This window comes from Poeciliopsis prolifica, unplaced genomic scaffold, assembly GCF_027474105.1.
Source record: "Poeciliopsis prolifica strain line A6 unplaced genomic scaffold, Auburn_PproV2 SCAFFOLD005, whole genome shotgun sequence".
NCBI lineage: Eukaryota > Metazoa > Chordata > Actinopteri > Cyprinodontiformes > Poeciliidae > Poeciliopsis > Poeciliopsis prolifica.
Genome location: NW_026562380.1, coordinates 12029966 through 12045247, shown reverse-complemented (window position 1 = coordinate 12045247; position 15282 = coordinate 12029966). Strand labels below are relative to the sequence as shown.

Genomic DNA, 15282 nt, shown 5'->3' with positions numbered 1-15282 from the left:
AGTTTTATCCAGAGAAAATCAATGCAAGAAGAATGTTACAATAAGCACCTCACCTAGAATATCAAAAGTCCAAGACATTACAGAACAGAGACAAAGAATTGAGTGAAAAAGACAGAAGATGCATCCTCCGGGAAACTCTCACTCAGCACAAAGAGATTCCAACTTCTGCTGTGAAACAAACCATTTTTTATAGACTGCATATTCTCCTCATTTAAATATATGCATTAGGAGGTGTGTTCTTTTCCTTTGTGTGGGCTGTCTCAATGTTAATTTTATTACCTCCTGCTAAAGAGCCCCAAAAGCAGATATACGGCAAACCCTTCTCGTATCAGCCGCTGTCCAGTTTGATATATGATTGCAGCTGCAGCGCTATTTCTGCCTCAAACTGTTTTCACAAGAAAGTAGTTTGTATTTTTAACCAAGCTTGCACACAATGTAATGCTAAATAATGACTATAAGTTTGGATCTAATAAGTAACTAATTAAAAACATGCTTAAAGAAATATAGTTAATTCTAATATAGATAAAATTATTTATAAAAAGTTTTAAGATCCTAGTGAACTTTTGAACCATGCTCAGGAATTTGTTAATTGCCTGGCATACAGGCTCCTTATCTCAAGAGATCCAAGGAGTCTAGGCCTATGTTTTCTGTTTCTTCTGTCTGATCCTCCTTTTAAGAATTTATCTGCGTTTCAGAGATTGAGCCGTTGTTTTTAGTTTCATCTAAATTTATATGAACCTAGAGTGTACTTTAACTTTCTATGTTATATTTTATATGTGTCAAAGCTATCCTGTGCAGTATTGTGCTAACTTAAAATTCTATGTCAACACTAGCTAACACTCTTTCTGGTGCACCGTTTAAAAGACACAATTTAAAAAACTATATATATATATAAATCTTCCTTAGTCATTGCAAAGTCATTCTGCAAAGTCATTCTGGCCTCTGTCATGTTGTACATACTATACTACACCTTAGAAAAGGTGGGTTAAATGATGACATTTAGTGCTAGTCGCCTTTCATTTGTATCCGCCCACTAATGCGCTATTGGCTCAGAGTTTCATGACGCACCTCCACCGGAAGTAGTTAACTCACAGAGAAAAGTAGTTCTGCACCTTGCAGCGTGTTGTAACCACTGGTCAAACGCATTCGGTCCCAGTCCTCAGGAACGCCATGGCTACTGAAAAATGTTTCGCTAAAGGTAAGACGCGTCCAGATAAATCAACATAGGGACCATGTCTTGCGTGCTGTCAGTTTGTTAAACTTTGTACCGCGTTGGGTCGTCCAGTTTGTTTTCTCCAAGAATTTGCTTAATTATTTAACCAACCCGGAAGCGCTAACCTCATTGACACTCTCAGGCAGAAATAATGATGGGAATAAATCTCTGTTATATGACCTCTTCCCTCCAGCTTAACGATGCATTACACAAACAGGTTTTTTTCTTTCTTTTTTTTTTTTTTCTCTCATTGGCGCGCCATAATTTCTTTGCATCAAAGTTTTTAATATGAAATGAATGTGTTGGTAAATGGCATAAATGAATAAATTCTGGCGATAACTGGAGTAAAGGTTTGTTTTTGCACTTCCTGAGATTCCGGTGCAATAGTGTGACAAAGCAGAAATCTGAAAGTGGGCGTATACTTTTTCAAAACACAAGTTATAGAAAATCGCTTTAAAAGTTCTCTTACAATGGGTGCATTTGTGTTGTTTGACACTTTAATATTTCTCATTTATGTCTTAGGTGTAATGTGCTCTACGAAAAGCCAGATTGTTGTTTCATGTCTACTCACATCCCATTCAAATAGTTATTCTAGTTTACCTCAACTTGATCTGATTTTCATTCTTTGTCTTTATTTTTTTTAATTTATTATGAATTAGATTTTTCAGTCGAAATGTTGATGTGAAAGATTAGAAAATGATTGAGAATTTAAAGAAAAACATACATTTTTAGATATTACATAATCAGAAGAGGACACACGTTTGTTGTTTGTCTTGTTGCATTTTGTCATGAAAAAGTAACCTTTTCATGGTTGACCTTAGGAAGCTCTGCACCTGGCCCTGTTCCCAAAGGTCAGCTGCGTCTCTACAGCATGAGATTCTGCCCTTTTGCTCAAAGGACCAGATTAGTGCTGAACGCCAAAGGGATCAAGTAAAAATACATTTTAAAAAACTTTTTTTTAATTCATTAATTATTTTCACACTTCCTGAACAACCCGATTTTGCTTCATATGCAAGATATGACACCATCAACATCCATTTGAAAGAGAAACCTGAGTGGTTTCTTGAAAAGAACTCTCTGGGTCTTGTGCCCGCACTGGAGACATCTGCTGGTGAAGTTGTATACGAGTCTCCCATCACCTGTGAGTATCTGGATGAAGCGTATCCTGAGAAGAAGCTTCTTCCATCCTCTCCTTTTGGAAAAGCCCAACAAAGAATGCTGCTGGAGCATTTTTCCAAGGTAAAGTCCATAAAAAATTGGCATTAAACTCTTTAGCTTTTGGTTACTGTCTTCTTCAAAGAAATGCTTCTACTTTTGTTTTTTTATTTAGGTAACACCTTACTTCTACAAGATCCCATCAGCAAGGAGGAATGGAGAGGATGTCTCTCAACAGGAAGTTGAGCTGAAAGAGAAATTTGCTAAATTGAATAAGGTGGGTCAAATACATATTGGGATATATTTCTTTCTTTTTACCCTAAAGGTTAAATTAGTTACTTTGGTTGACAAAGTACTGTACTATTCTTGACACAGCACTGATGAAGGTCATTGATTTTCAGCACTTGGAGGAGAAAAAGACAAAGTTCTTTGAAGGCGACACCATCACAATGATCGATTACATGATGTGGCCCTTTTTTGAGAGGATTGAGGCCTTGGAGCTGAAGCAGTGAGTAATACTTATAAACCATGTCATAAATATGTAATTTTATTTATGGAAAGTATTCATTGAATAGGTACGAATATGTGCAAAAAAAAAAAACAGAAGTTAAAAAGATATAATTTATGGTAAAAAGTATTTAAAAAATACAACAAAAGCAGAGCACTTTGTTTTGAAGTCCATTTACTTATTGGTCAGTGCAGTAATGTTCAAGTACAGTATTTAAAACAAACAACAAAAACATTGTGTGCTTGGCTATTAACTGCGGTCATCAGTTTTTAGCAAATAAAATGAAAACCTGTGCTTGTGAACTGTTCTTCTCTGCATCATTTTATTTCCTTCTTCTTGCCAGCTGCCTGGACCACACTCCTGAGCTGAAGAAGTGGACGGAGCACATGCTGGAGGATCCAGCTGTTAAAAAAAACCATGTTCAATATGGACACCTACAAAGCCTTCTACAAGAGCGTTGCTGAGGGGAAACCCGACTATGACCTCGGCCTGTGACAGAAACAAAACGTTCATCCGTCCATTTATATTCAGCACCACAAATCATCTCTGTTATCAATCTGTCCACTGAACTTTCTCTATACTCGATATGTTGACTCTCATGGAGATAACAGTCACAAAGTAAATGAATTTGTATCCCTTTTGTATGTATCACTTTTTAAAACAAAATAAAAATGATACAGTTTCAGTCGGTGGTTAAAATTATTTGATCTAATTTTATTAAATATAAGTTGTAGATATCAGACACAAACAATACCTTAAAAAATGTAAAAATAAAAGGAAAAGTATGAGCTGCCTTTGGATTGGGTAGAGTTAGGAGTAACAAAAGGTTCTTGTTAAACAGCTCTGCCTCTAAAAATGTATTGCTCATCTTCATCACTAAAAAGTGCAATCACAAAACCACTTAGGAAATTTTATGTTTCTACAGTTTATGTTAATACATACAATTATAAATAAAAAAGTTAAGAGTAGCCTGCACCCTTTCTTTTGTTGAATAGGTCTTTCTTCAAAATACTGCATATATTTTCCAACATGTAACCTATCAGTAACTATGACACTTTTAAGTGTTGCATTTAAGCCTAAAATTAGTCATACTACATGACACATTTTGGTTTATAATCATTTCATTCTCTCAATAAATGTATTTTTGACCAGAAATGGGACGTATCTCAAACAATAAACATTGTGAAGGGAATATTTTTTGATAACATTTTGTTTTATAAAAAATGTAGATTCTTCTTAATAAAAATGGCTTAATTGGAATTACAACAATCAAATCCTAACAGCTGACCAGCTTTTGCATGCTAAAAATGGTATTTGTAAGAATTTATCTTTTGAGATGAGCTCACGTCTTTGAGGTTGGAAAGCCGTCTCATTATTACCCTGAACCTGCACAGTCAGTCAGATTAAACATCGTCATGAAATGAAGAGATTCAATCTGAAATCTGCCAGAGGTATGAATCATTTTTTGACTTAAGTGTACGTAAAAAGCAGGGAATCAGTCACCAACTATTTCATTGGCAAATATTCTGTGCTTGCTCTCATGCTCAGCTGCCCTGGATGGTGAGCCATATCAAAGTGTGTCTCTACTTATAAGTAGCTTACAAGCTGCTACTGTTAACATCCATTGGATAAGTAAGGTGTATACTCTTCTATAAGAACAGGTGCATTTCTCAACATCTCTTGGAAGTGCCTGACGGTCGCTGCATAAAGCTCCCTCCTCAGCACCAATGGCCTGAACAGATTGATGGGTTCTACTTTGCGGAATCTCTCAGGAACCCGAATGTCCCGAGGCACTTTCCTGTTCCCAATTAGAGCGTGGTACAGTCTCTTCTCCTGCAAGCTCCTCTGCAAGAAGCTGAACACATCCTGAAGCCTACGCTCCAAACTGGCAGCTCCCCAGGCAGAGGTCTTGGTGTTAAGTAGCAAGTGCATCATGGCGGTCTTGAAGTGGTAGCTAGTGAGGGCAGATTCTCCTGTCAGACTCATCTGCTTTCTGTGCAGGAAAGTAGAGACCTGGAGGCAGTGCAAGTGGCAAGAATTTTGTGGCAGTCGCTTAGCTAAATATTTTAGCAAATTTTTCTCGCAGACTGCTAAAGAGAGAGGCCAATATGGGTCTGGGAAACCGTTGTGATCTGATGGAAAGTGCGATACAAAATAAGCGTTCGTGTCTTCCAGCTGCACCACGGGGATGAGGTTCAGTACAATGACTTTTCCAGAACGGAATCGGATCTTCAAAGCACCAGCAGCATCCAGGCTCCGAAAAGTGACCTCAAAGTCGTATTTGTGGGAGATTCTGGCCCACGCTTTGGTCACAGCGATCTGAAACCACCGCATGACTTGATCTTTGGCTAAGAAATGTGTGTCATGGGAGCACAGGAGTTCATCTGGGCTGCGGTTCACCTTGACCACCTTGTTCTTATTATGCAACAGACAAAGCATGTCCTCCCCAAAGTTGGCAGAACCACATAGGCAGGCTTCTTCATCCTCCCCAGACATGGTCACCTTTATGGTGCCACAACATTGCATGTCTGGTGGAATGTCACTAGAGGAGCTGCACCACAGATGGTACTGGAAAGAGTGAGGATCAGGAGGTGAGAAAGGCACTAAAAGGTCACACATCAGAGGCTGGCACACCTTCCAAGACTCAAACATGCTTCCTACGCCAATGAAATCACCAACCTCCATGTCCACCTCCCTGTCACACATGCTCCAAAGTGACTCTAGCAGGTTGTCAGCAAAACCCTCCACAAACTCCCTCACCTTCCAGTTTTCATGGGACGAGGTGTAGCTGCATTTATCACAGAAGTTCCTCAGGGCATTCTTATCCATCATCCTGGGTGGGGCGGATACGGTCTCATACATTACATCTTCCACCTCAATAGGATGAATTTCGTTTTCTGCAATATCTGCTCTGCACATCTCGATGGCAAGGAATATGACGAAAGACACAACACTCCAAAAGTACCAACTGAGGCCTTGATCCGACGGGGTCTCCTCCAGCTGCGCAAGTTCTTTCTCCAGCCTGGCATGCTCCATCTCCAGCATCTCTTCGTGCTCCCGCATCCGAGCCACCAGATCCTCATCTTGCTCCAGCAGCGTGGTGTTTTCACGGGGGAAGAGTAGCGGGTGGTTCAGTATGGCAGCGGCCACCACCATGCAGATGCGTGCAATGGCTCCCTGCATCTTGAATTAGCAGTTTAACGCATCCGATCGGCCACCAAGCAGACATCGAGCCGGCTGTATTTCACATCCTGAAACGGAAACATAAATATTTCTTTTCGTAAAAGTTCACATGAATAAAAGACAATACAAATTTATAGGAGTTATTTCGAGGAAGCTCTCCTCCTACTGCAGGATGCACAGACTGTACGACTAAAAACAGACGCTGTGTGCTGAGTGACGCCCTATCATGCTCGGCTGAGGCAGAAAGAGTAAACCTTTCAGAAAATGTCACCCCCTCAAAACGGCATTTGCACTCTTCTTACAAACATCCACATTGATAGTTATCTTTTCCATTTCTGCTGTATAGGAAAGAGGATATTACATAAGCCCAAAAGCTTAATATAAACCACCCCTAAGATATCATGTTACACAAGAGCAGAATGTTCAAAATGCCCTTGTTTCGCAAAAAAATTACATTAACTTGCTGACAAAGTCCCTGCAGGTGTCTTCGAGAAGGAATTGTTCAATCTCCCATCCCCATAACGTCATAAAGTGATAACATTTTAATCTGACATTTTGGTGCACCAGAAAAGGGAAGTGAACATATTATGAGTTCACTTGAGCACCACGAGTTGTTTCTTGTCGGCCCGAGGCATTAAAATGGCAGCTGTAAAGGCATATGTTGAAGCCATAGAAACCCACGAGGTTTTCCTACGCCTTACTCACCAGAAATACTTCCAACACTTGCATCAAAACAGAAAGTGAAGCTGACAGGAGACGCCCAAATGAAGCGCATATTAGATAAGCTTTGTTAAGCCACTGCTACAAAAACATACCACAAAAAAAAAAATAAGTCCAGCTGCTTATCTTTCATAAGGCATAAACTGTAAATGACTTATCGCAACGGAACCATGCGGGCTGCTTTGACCAACATGTAAAGAAGCAGAATTTTTTTTTTTTTTTAATTCTGCAGTTGCCAACTAGAAAATGTCTTCATAGATCATTTTCTTCTGTTCACTCTCTCATAAAGGTCAGATTCATGGAGGACTAAACTAATCGTCTTCCTCCCAACAGGGCCTGCTTTCTGTTTCCTAAATGATGCTCTCTTTGCCCAACTAATAAACTTAGGTAGATAACCATTTCATACATGTTTGCACTTGTGCGCCATATGCTTTCTTTATCGAAGCACGCTCTGTCAAATATTAAAAGTTTGGAATTTTTTATACCCAGACCATGCTAAACCTCTTATGGGTTTGGTGTCTCTTCTCCCAATTTTTATTTTTTAGCAAACATCAGAACTTCACAGGGGAGCTGCATTTATACTGACATTAAACAAAAAGGATTTCTATTCACCAATTATGTGACTTAGGGGTATTAGAGTAAAGGGGACAGAGTATAGGAAAACATCAAATGTTTTGTGAGGGGTCGCTTTAAACCAGAACATTTTTGTTTCTCACCAATACAAGAAACACTGTTAAAAACAAATGACAAAAATATGCATATGTAGGCAGTAGTTATTATTAGCTTTAGAGCGCACTATGTTTTTTTCAGAAAGACGTAAAGAAACGGGGCAAGTACAGTGACGTAATTGTGGCAGTTGGCGGCTCCGCATTTGTCGCCTTAGCAACTAAATAGAAAGCTGAATGTGGCGCGTAGACAAACATTTTTCCAGACCAAATGAGTCACCGGGAGCCTGACCGGCGAACAAATGAGCCTTTGTGCCTCCAGGAACCGTAAATGAGTTTTTTTGTTTTTTTTACAACAACAGAGAGCAACTCAAACCCTCCCGGGAAAAGGTCTTGCGTAATTTGGACAGCGTGTTTCAGCATCCCCACGCTGACTTCCAGCAAAAGGGAAAAAGGCTTTAGAGAAGCAGACGGTGTTTTATCCAAACCCGGAGCCGTCGAAACCTACCTGCGCGCCCTTCTTGGCGGAAGCTCGTGTCGACAAAGTCCATCCGGTAAAAGCAGCAGCGGCAGAATCCGCGAGAACAACTCGGGGACAGTTTTCTCTCAACTCAGCCTCCTCTTCTCGACATTTCCTGGCTGTGCGCTCCACCCATGTTAAAGACAGAAACACCGCCCAGATTTCACTACTGCGCCCCAAACTAGGGCTTTCTGAACAGTGACGCTTTCAATGCGCATTATTATTATTATTATTATTCAGCAGGCCTCAACTTTTTACTTGCTAAAATATGTGAACTGAGTGATTGCAAATTTCAAACTCATATAACCTTGAGTTAATCATGTGGTTTACAGAAATGTAAACCAGCCAACATATATACAAAAACATTAGTTTGTGGGTTGTTTTACTGAAATTGTCTCTGAACCACAAGGTGGAGCTTCAGCACTGGATAAAATGAAATAAAAGGTCAGCAGGCAAGATATTTATGAGGAGAATATCAATGCCTGGGTGGTCAGGAGCACCACAGGGCACAGTACTCCTACCATTCCTTTTCACTCTGTCCATCTCAGACTTTCAGAACATATCGGAGCGCTGCCATCTGGAGAAACGTTTGGGTGACTAACGTACTGGAAACTGGGTGCAAAATGATATGAAATGTGATTTATATAGCACATTTCAGCAACAAGGCATTTCAACGTGCAAGCAGGGAGCTGGTGATTTTTTTTTTTTTTTTTTTTTTTTTGTGGCATAGCAACAATCATACAATATTTAATGTGGAAAAAAAAACAGGAGATGATTTTATGGGGAAACTGAAAAAAATGTCAGACATCATTTCCATCATGAGAGAAGAAGTGAATGGTGGATAAATACCCTGACCAGTCATACACTTGTGAAATTGGTCAAAACATAGTGAATTTTATATCCACAGAAAACTGATGCATATTAAAACATCTTGATCATTCACGCAAAAAGATTGTTTTGATATTTCTGGCACTGCGATTAATAGTTTAGATATTAAAATAGCACAAAAACCAAAGTTATGTTGAAAATTGGTTGCAGCCAGAAGCTCCTGCTGCCTCCTCCCAATAAGAGTCAAAGTGAAGCACAATCTATAAAGATTAAGTATCTGATGTAATCCAGATGAACTTCCAAAGCTTTTTTTAAAACACCATTTCTGATTTTGGGAATTTATTCAGTATCTGAATCCGTTTCAGGCACAGAACTTACAGTCACTTGGGATATTTTGCTAATTTTCCAAATCTTCAGAAAAAATAGCACTAAAAAAAGTAAAAGTCATATATAGCAATAGTAATATGCAAATCTATGCCAAAGTCACACATTTAGGCTGAGAGAACAAGGCTTCCAGGCTGAAACAAGTGTCTTTGTACTTTGTCAAGTGTCTTTTCTTGATTGTATGCCACTCCACGCTTTCCAACGATAGATTTGTGATTTAGTAGCATCACATTTGACTTTTATAGTAGTTGCCTTCCCAGGGCAGTATGTAATATTCTGCCACAAAACACAACAAAACTTTATATCCCTTGTTTTTTTTCACCTTTTATTTAGCAAAATATGATAATTGATGCTCCATATGCACATGAATTAGTCCCCCCCATTATTTAAGTGCATTTGAGATTTTCAACATCTTTAATGAAAAATCTAAAAAAGTCCTCACAATCATGTCCAGAAATTAGAGTAATAACATTACAAAGGAAGACCACATTTGTATTAAAATGTACATAAAGACAAAATAAAACTCACTCAACCATGTTTGATCATATGTTGAATCTTTTAAAAACTAGTTAAATAATGCATGCTATACCTGCTAAGTATTTTTGACCTCTTACATATTTGAACTTCTTTTTATTCATTCAGTGCATACAGAGTAAAAATGTTTGAAAATTACAAATTTAACGGAAAGACAGGAAGAGCAACTTACAGAAAAGAAAGCAAATACAATAAAAACAATTTTCCCCACCAGTTCGTATCAGCATTTAGATTGCGATAGTCCATTCGCTAAATTTAAAGTTTTTAAAAGTTCATAAGGACTTTTTTTTTAAATAAAAACGCACATGCTAATCTTGTACGATCGTAAACATTTTTGATTGCACAAAAATAATCCATGCTATTATTTTATCAACAGCATAAAAGTTTAAAAACAGTCAGGCAGAACTACACTGTAGGAGAGTCGATGGGATACAGTTTCTCTTTGATTTGGTCCGCCTTGTTGTTGTGCCTCATTTTCCGCAGAGTCTTGATCAGCTCTACTGAGGCAGCCCTGCCCTGCAGCTCCATCCATCTTCTCAGTAGTTCTTGGGTCCACATATCACTATCACCAGGGTGGTTATGTCTTACACTATCAATGGCATTTGCCATCTTACAACTGAGTCCAATTTGGCTCATAACTTTCCAGCCGATTATTTCTGCAACTTCCACAATGTGCGGCTCCATGTCCACTGGGATGAAAAGACAGGGAAGATATGACTTGGGGCAACCAAGGAAAATGCACACGACAGCTTTATTGACGATGCAAAGGCATATACTGTCTTACCTGGAAGAAGTGGGTCATTCTGTGAAGCACAGAGAGATTATTAGCTTTTATTTAGCTTTCCATCTACAGAATAATTTTGCTATTCCACAAAACTTTCACACAACCACAGTAGTAGTGAGGACAACAAACCTGTCCCTCCTACATAAAGGGTCAGCTTGTTTAAGATTAAAGAACAGATGGATTTGTAAAACTTTGTCGTCTGGGTGAATCTAGAGAACATGACACAGAAGCCAAGTCTCTTAAAATATAAAAGTGGCTAAGTTAACTTACCACAGGGCCAGGGGGATTTGATGCGTCTCTTTTCCAAAACCCTTTAGAAATGGTTAAAAAAAGACAGAGAAAAATAAGAACAGTTTGTTCTTGTAACTCACTAATGGACTGACTTATTATTATTATAAAAGATAAACAATGGTGTTTATTGAAAACCAAATGAATATCTGGTAAACATGTATTGAGTTGTGTATGCTTACCCAGAATTTTCTTCCTGAACACGACTCCAAGGGCAACAGTGACAAAAACCAAAACTGTAATCACAATGCCAGCGACTGCACCACCTGACAAACCTTAAACAGAAAACATAACGCTTTGATCATAAGCTCTTCCACACCATTCCTGTTAATACATGAAGTCAAAGTAAATTTTATAAACCCATTTGAATTGTAAAATAAATTCAACAATAGCTCACCTGTACTTTCCTCTTTGCAAATTGCATCACTAGTGAGTGTGCAGGGCTCTTTAACGCCGGTGGAAGAACATCTTAAAGTAAGGAGTAGACCAGGTCAGTTTTTTTTCCTCAAAATACATTTGAGGAAGAGGAAGATGTTTTGTTTAACAGGAATCCAAATATGAAGCTTTCAAAATGACACACAACGTTCTTTAAATAATAAAACCATGTGAATTGCTTGCCTTTTCCAGACCCTGGACTTGTTTTTATTCATTCAGTGCATACACAGTAAAAATGTTTGAAAATTACAAATTTAACGCAAAGTCAGCAGAAACAACTTCGGAAAAAAAGCACATACAATGAAAACAATTTTCCCACCAGCTGGTCTCAGCATTTAGATTGTAATAGTCCATTCACTAAATTTAAAGTTTTTAAAAGTTCATATAAAGATTTTTTCTTTTTAAAAGCACATTCTTATCTTGTAAGATCGTAAACATTTTTGATTGCACAAAAATAATCCATGCTATTATTTTATTATTATTTACCAACACAACTTCAAGTTGAATGGTTATTTATTGTATTACTCTAATTTTACTTGCAATTTAAAACATTCAATAAACACACTAAATTACAAAAATTAAATCCAATGAGTCAGGGTTCATTTTCTGAACTATATTTAATCAGAAAAGTCTTAAGATTGTCCAACACATCCCTAAAAGTGCCGTGTAATCTAACAAGAAACTTAATTAAAACGATGTTCTATAAATGGTTGAGCATAAAGATCCCACAGAGGCAAGCTTACCTGTTACAGGGATGGCAGATTTTACAGGATCCTTCTGCAGAATTGCAGTAGTGACCCTCCTTACATCTACACTTTCTGTCTTTTAAGGGGGTGCAGGGCTCTTCTTCTTCTAAATTAGCTGAAAGAACAAAACAAAGTTCTAACCGATACTGAGAACTTTTCACACATAATGCTGAAAATAGACTCAGTGCTCTGGTTCACTGCATTTCTTGTTTACTCCAATCTTTACTGAAAAGCAGCTCATTCTTCTTTCATACATCTCTGAAACATTAACTGTATAACAAATAATTCTGCAAGTACCATGTGCAAAAATATGAAAATCAAGTTACTCAAGACATTAAACGGTTGTTGATATTACAAAACTATCCTGGTTCCATTTCATATAAATATTTAGAAACATAAATAGAGCTGAGACTTTTTAATGGGATACATATCTAATTAAAAGTAGAGTGAGATTATGTCCTTGACATAGAAAATTATCCTCTTGATATAAAGAATATTAATTTGTTCAGTCTCATCCAGCTGTATTAATGCAGGTGGATAGAGGTGATAAGCATGTGATTTATTGACGTACTTGCAAAAAAGTTAAGACTTTTCTTAAAAGTAAAACAAATCACTGTTAAAAAAAAAACAAAACTTAATTTGACATTGTGGTGTGTGCCACCATGGTACACCCTATACAATCCTGCAAGGATAAGTCGGTGCAGAAAAAGGGGATGACGGTGCCGACTTCATCAGTTAGTCTGCACTGTTCAGTTAGTCAGACTTAGTTAATCAGATAGTCTGAGAAAATCGACAAGCAAAATGCTCCAGCTGGGATTTTACCGTTTTCTTGGTCGCAGGACGTGCAGATTTCACAGGAGACCTTAGAATTGGGTTCGCTGTTATAAGTTGACCCGTTTTCACAGAATACACATCTTCCATCGCTTACAGTTTTAGTGCAGTGCTCTGCCACTCGCTGACCTGCAATTTAAACAAACATGAATCAGAGAGTAAAGAAGCAAACCGTTGCACTGAATTTCATTTAAGAGTAAAGAGGAAACGGGAGTGAATACAAATACACGTCGCACTTTTCAGGTTTTGATGTGCAAAACATTTACAAAACTTTGTAATTTTCCTTCTCTTTCACATAACTTTTTGTTGTTGTTTTTCATTTTTATGTCCATAGTGGCAGGTTTTATACAGTTGTATACTGGATGGATGGACAGACGGATGGGCTGTAAACAACCATCCTCCACTGCCAAAAGCAAAGTGCTGATCTGAACGAGGCGGCTGTTGATATCAACTCCTCCTATTCACTGATTAGTAAAAAAAAATTAAAAATCCATCAGACAATCCTAGTCAAGGGGAAAAAACTCAAACTGTTCAGGAAGTAAGATTTATTATTATTATTATTTTTTAGAGGAATTGCACAGGAAGCCAATTCCTAATCCCACATCAGCATGATTTAGCAGGATAAATATGTTGGTTTTTTGGCATATGTTCCCCCAACGCTTTACGACTCTGGGCAGAAAGCCATAATTCCCAGATTTACAACAAAAACGTATTTTCTTAGACTGAGTATTTTCAGACAGTAACTTTATAAAACTTACCAGCTGCACATTTGCAACAGTTTATGCCTTCGTGCTCGTAAGTGCCATCTTGACATCCCTGCCTTTTCACACGAAAAGTGTGTGTGCCATTCAGTTGAGTAGATTCTGCAAAAACAGCTCTGAAAACAGAAAGTAAAACCAATCACTAGTTTCCTTTTAGGTCATTCCTGAAAACAAACATTTCAAGCAAATCTTGTATTATTGGAATGCAGCTTGATTGAATGCGCCCCTGGATTTACCAACATGTTACAAGAAAAAACTCATTTAGAACTCCAGTGTTGCGGCGAATTTGGCAACCCCCCCTTTCTTCTTCTTCTTCTGAACCGTGTATCGACCACCACACCCTTCCCTTTCTTAAACCCAGATAAATGAAAACAGCTCGTTTCTTTAAAACGTCCTTTCTCCTCTATGACAAAAGCCAGTTCTTTCCCAAATTTTAATCGCGTTTACAACCAATTCACTCAACCCCATATCCACAGGTTCTGAATCGAGTTTCGGTCATGACAGTCTCGCAATGTCCCCGAACACACGCCGCGCGTCATTAAAGGCATTTTGACGAGTTCACGAAGCCACAGTCTGTGTGTGAAAGCGTCGCTTTACTTACTTTGTAAAAAAGAAAACGCAAAGTAAAAGGAGGCCGGCGGAGAACTTGCGCGAGGACCCCATTGCTTTCCTACGCGTTCACGCAACTGGACGTAAACTTCCGCGTTTCGTCACGCTTTTATACTGACGATTCTGCTGGCGCCCCACGCTGCTCTCTATTTAAATTAAGTAAAAAACAAAATAAATAATAAGTTCAGTTTTTTAAAATTGCATGAAAATGGGCGATTTTTATTGCTTTTCTTTTTGTAAATATCAGCTTTTCCTCTTAAGAAAAAAAGAGGCTCCTTTTGAGCCTTTTGAGGAGTAAAAACACCTCGACTTACTGTGAAGTAAGTCGAGGTGTTTTTGGGAAGTCCCAAACAAACACACACGGAACCAGGGTTTTTCCAACAACTCAAAACTGAATGCCCGTATCCTCAAATGAAAAAGCCCGCTCAAGATTAAACGAACATGCTTTTCTTTTTAAAAGAACATTTATCAGATGATGTTGTAACGTCATCTCCAGGATAAACTTATACACCTTAAAAGACAGAAACTGTTACTCAGAAATGAATGTTTTCCAGGATAGGCAAGAGGGAAATGATTGAACTGACAAATTAGTTTGTGAAAACAACTTTGCTTCAGCCTCCATTGTCTAATGATGCGCTGACCTTTTACCTTAAAACTCATACATGTGTTTCAAATATATTTTTATGTAATATATTGTGTTATCAGATAATAAATAATCGCTTTGCTGTGGAACAAAATAATTAAGTGCAGTACCGGCGTCTTCCAAAACGCCATGCTCCACCTCCACCACTAGGCGGTGCTGTTGCGCTGTGGTGTTATGGCTGCTGGACAGGCGGTGGAATTTAAAAGATCACATGGATTAAAAGCAGAGATTATTTCTCTTGTGAAGCTTTGCAGCTCTGAACGTGTTGAAATACTGACGGATTGGCAAAGAGCCAGAAGAGGTTGCACTGCTGTGAAAACAGCTCAAAGTAATCACAGTTCATTTATTTATTTTAGAATCAATATTGTATAAATGAATATTGAATCAGCATGTGATTTATGATATTATTGAAATGACATAGTAAACCTCATTAGGTGGGGAATTCATTTACTAAGCTGAATAGTTGAAGGAAAGT

The 15282-nt window shown here is 38.2% G+C and overlaps 3 protein-coding genes across 4 annotated transcripts; 1 reads left to right on the top strand and 2 right to left on the bottom strand.

Moving 5' to 3' along the window:
* Positions 1-1074: 1074 nt before the first annotated feature.
* LOC129359717 (glutathione S-transferase omega-1-like) lies at positions 1075-3561 on the top strand. Of its 2 annotated transcripts, none has more exons than XM_055029552.1 (6): positions 1075-1198; positions 2035-2143; positions 2230-2452; positions 2544-2645; positions 2770-2876; positions 3220-3561. In XM_055029552.1, the coding sequence occupies exons 1-6, from the start codon at positions 1171-1173 to the stop codon at positions 3338-3340; spliced, it is 690 nt and encodes a 229-aa protein (XP_054885527.1). In that variant the 5' UTR covers positions 1075-1170; the 3' UTR covers positions 3341-3561. The 2 variants fall into 2 exon arrangements, with proteins under 2 accessions (XP_054885527.1, XP_054885528.1); XM_055029553.1 differs by having other exon boundaries at positions 1090-1198; positions 2039-2143.
* A 108-nt stretch (positions 3562-3669) lies between these two features.
* itprip (inositol 1,4,5-trisphosphate receptor interacting protein) lies at positions 3670-8066 on the bottom strand. The gene is made up of 2 exons (XM_055029551.1): positions 7953-8066; positions 3670-6127 (listed from the first exon to the last, which is right to left on the bottom strand). Exon 2 carries the CDS (start codon positions 6057-6059, stop codon positions 4491-4493), a length of 1569 nt encoding a protein of 522 aa, XP_054885526.1. The 5' UTR covers positions 6060-6127; positions 7953-8066; the 3' UTR covers positions 3670-4490.
* Positions 8067-9773: 1707 nt separating this feature from the next.
* On the bottom strand, positions 9774-14242 carry fas (Fas cell surface death receptor). Its single transcript, XM_055029163.1, has 9 exons — positions 14157-14242; positions 13553-13671; positions 12786-12923; positions 11961-12078; positions 11180-11250; positions 10965-11057; positions 10765-10805; positions 10495-10513; positions 9774-10399 (listed from the first exon to the last, which is right to left on the bottom strand). The coding sequence occupies exons 1-9, from the start codon at positions 14216-14218 to the stop codon at positions 10116-10118; spliced, it is 945 nt and encodes a 314-aa protein (XP_054885138.1). The 5' UTR covers positions 14219-14242; the 3' UTR covers positions 9774-10115.
* Positions 14243-15282: the final 1040 nt, after the last annotated feature.

Excerpts from the sequence above, each read along its gene's own strand:
- LOC129359717 (XM_055029552.1), top strand. The coding sequence starts at position 1,171 with ATGGCTACTGAAAAATGTTTCGCTAAAG. Across the intron at positions 2,646-2,769 it reads AATTTGCTAAATTGAATAAG|CACTTGGAGGAGAAAAAGAC; the intron begins GTGGGTCAAATA and ends ATTGATTTTCAG. Across the intron at positions 2,877-3,219 it reads GAGGCCTTGGAGCTGAAGCA|CTGCCTGGACCACACTCCTG; the intron begins GTGAGTAATACT and ends TCTTCTTGCCAG.
- itprip (XM_055029551.1), bottom strand. The coding sequence starts at position 6,059 with ATGCAGGGAGCCATTGCACGCATCTGCATGGTGGTGGCCGCTGCCATA.
- fas (XM_055029163.1), bottom strand. The coding sequence starts at position 14,218 with ATGGGGTCCTCGCGCAAGTTCTCCGCCGGCCTCCTTTTACTTTGCGTT. Across the intron at positions 12,924-13,552 it reads CTGTTGCAAATGTGCAGCTG|GTCAGCGAGTGGCAGAGCAC; the intron begins GTAAGTTTTATA and ends TTTAAATTGCAG. Across the intron at positions 11,251-11,960 it reads ATCTGCCATCCCTGTAACAG|ATGTTCTTCCACCGGCGTTA; the intron begins GTAAGCTTGCCT and ends CCTTACTTTAAG.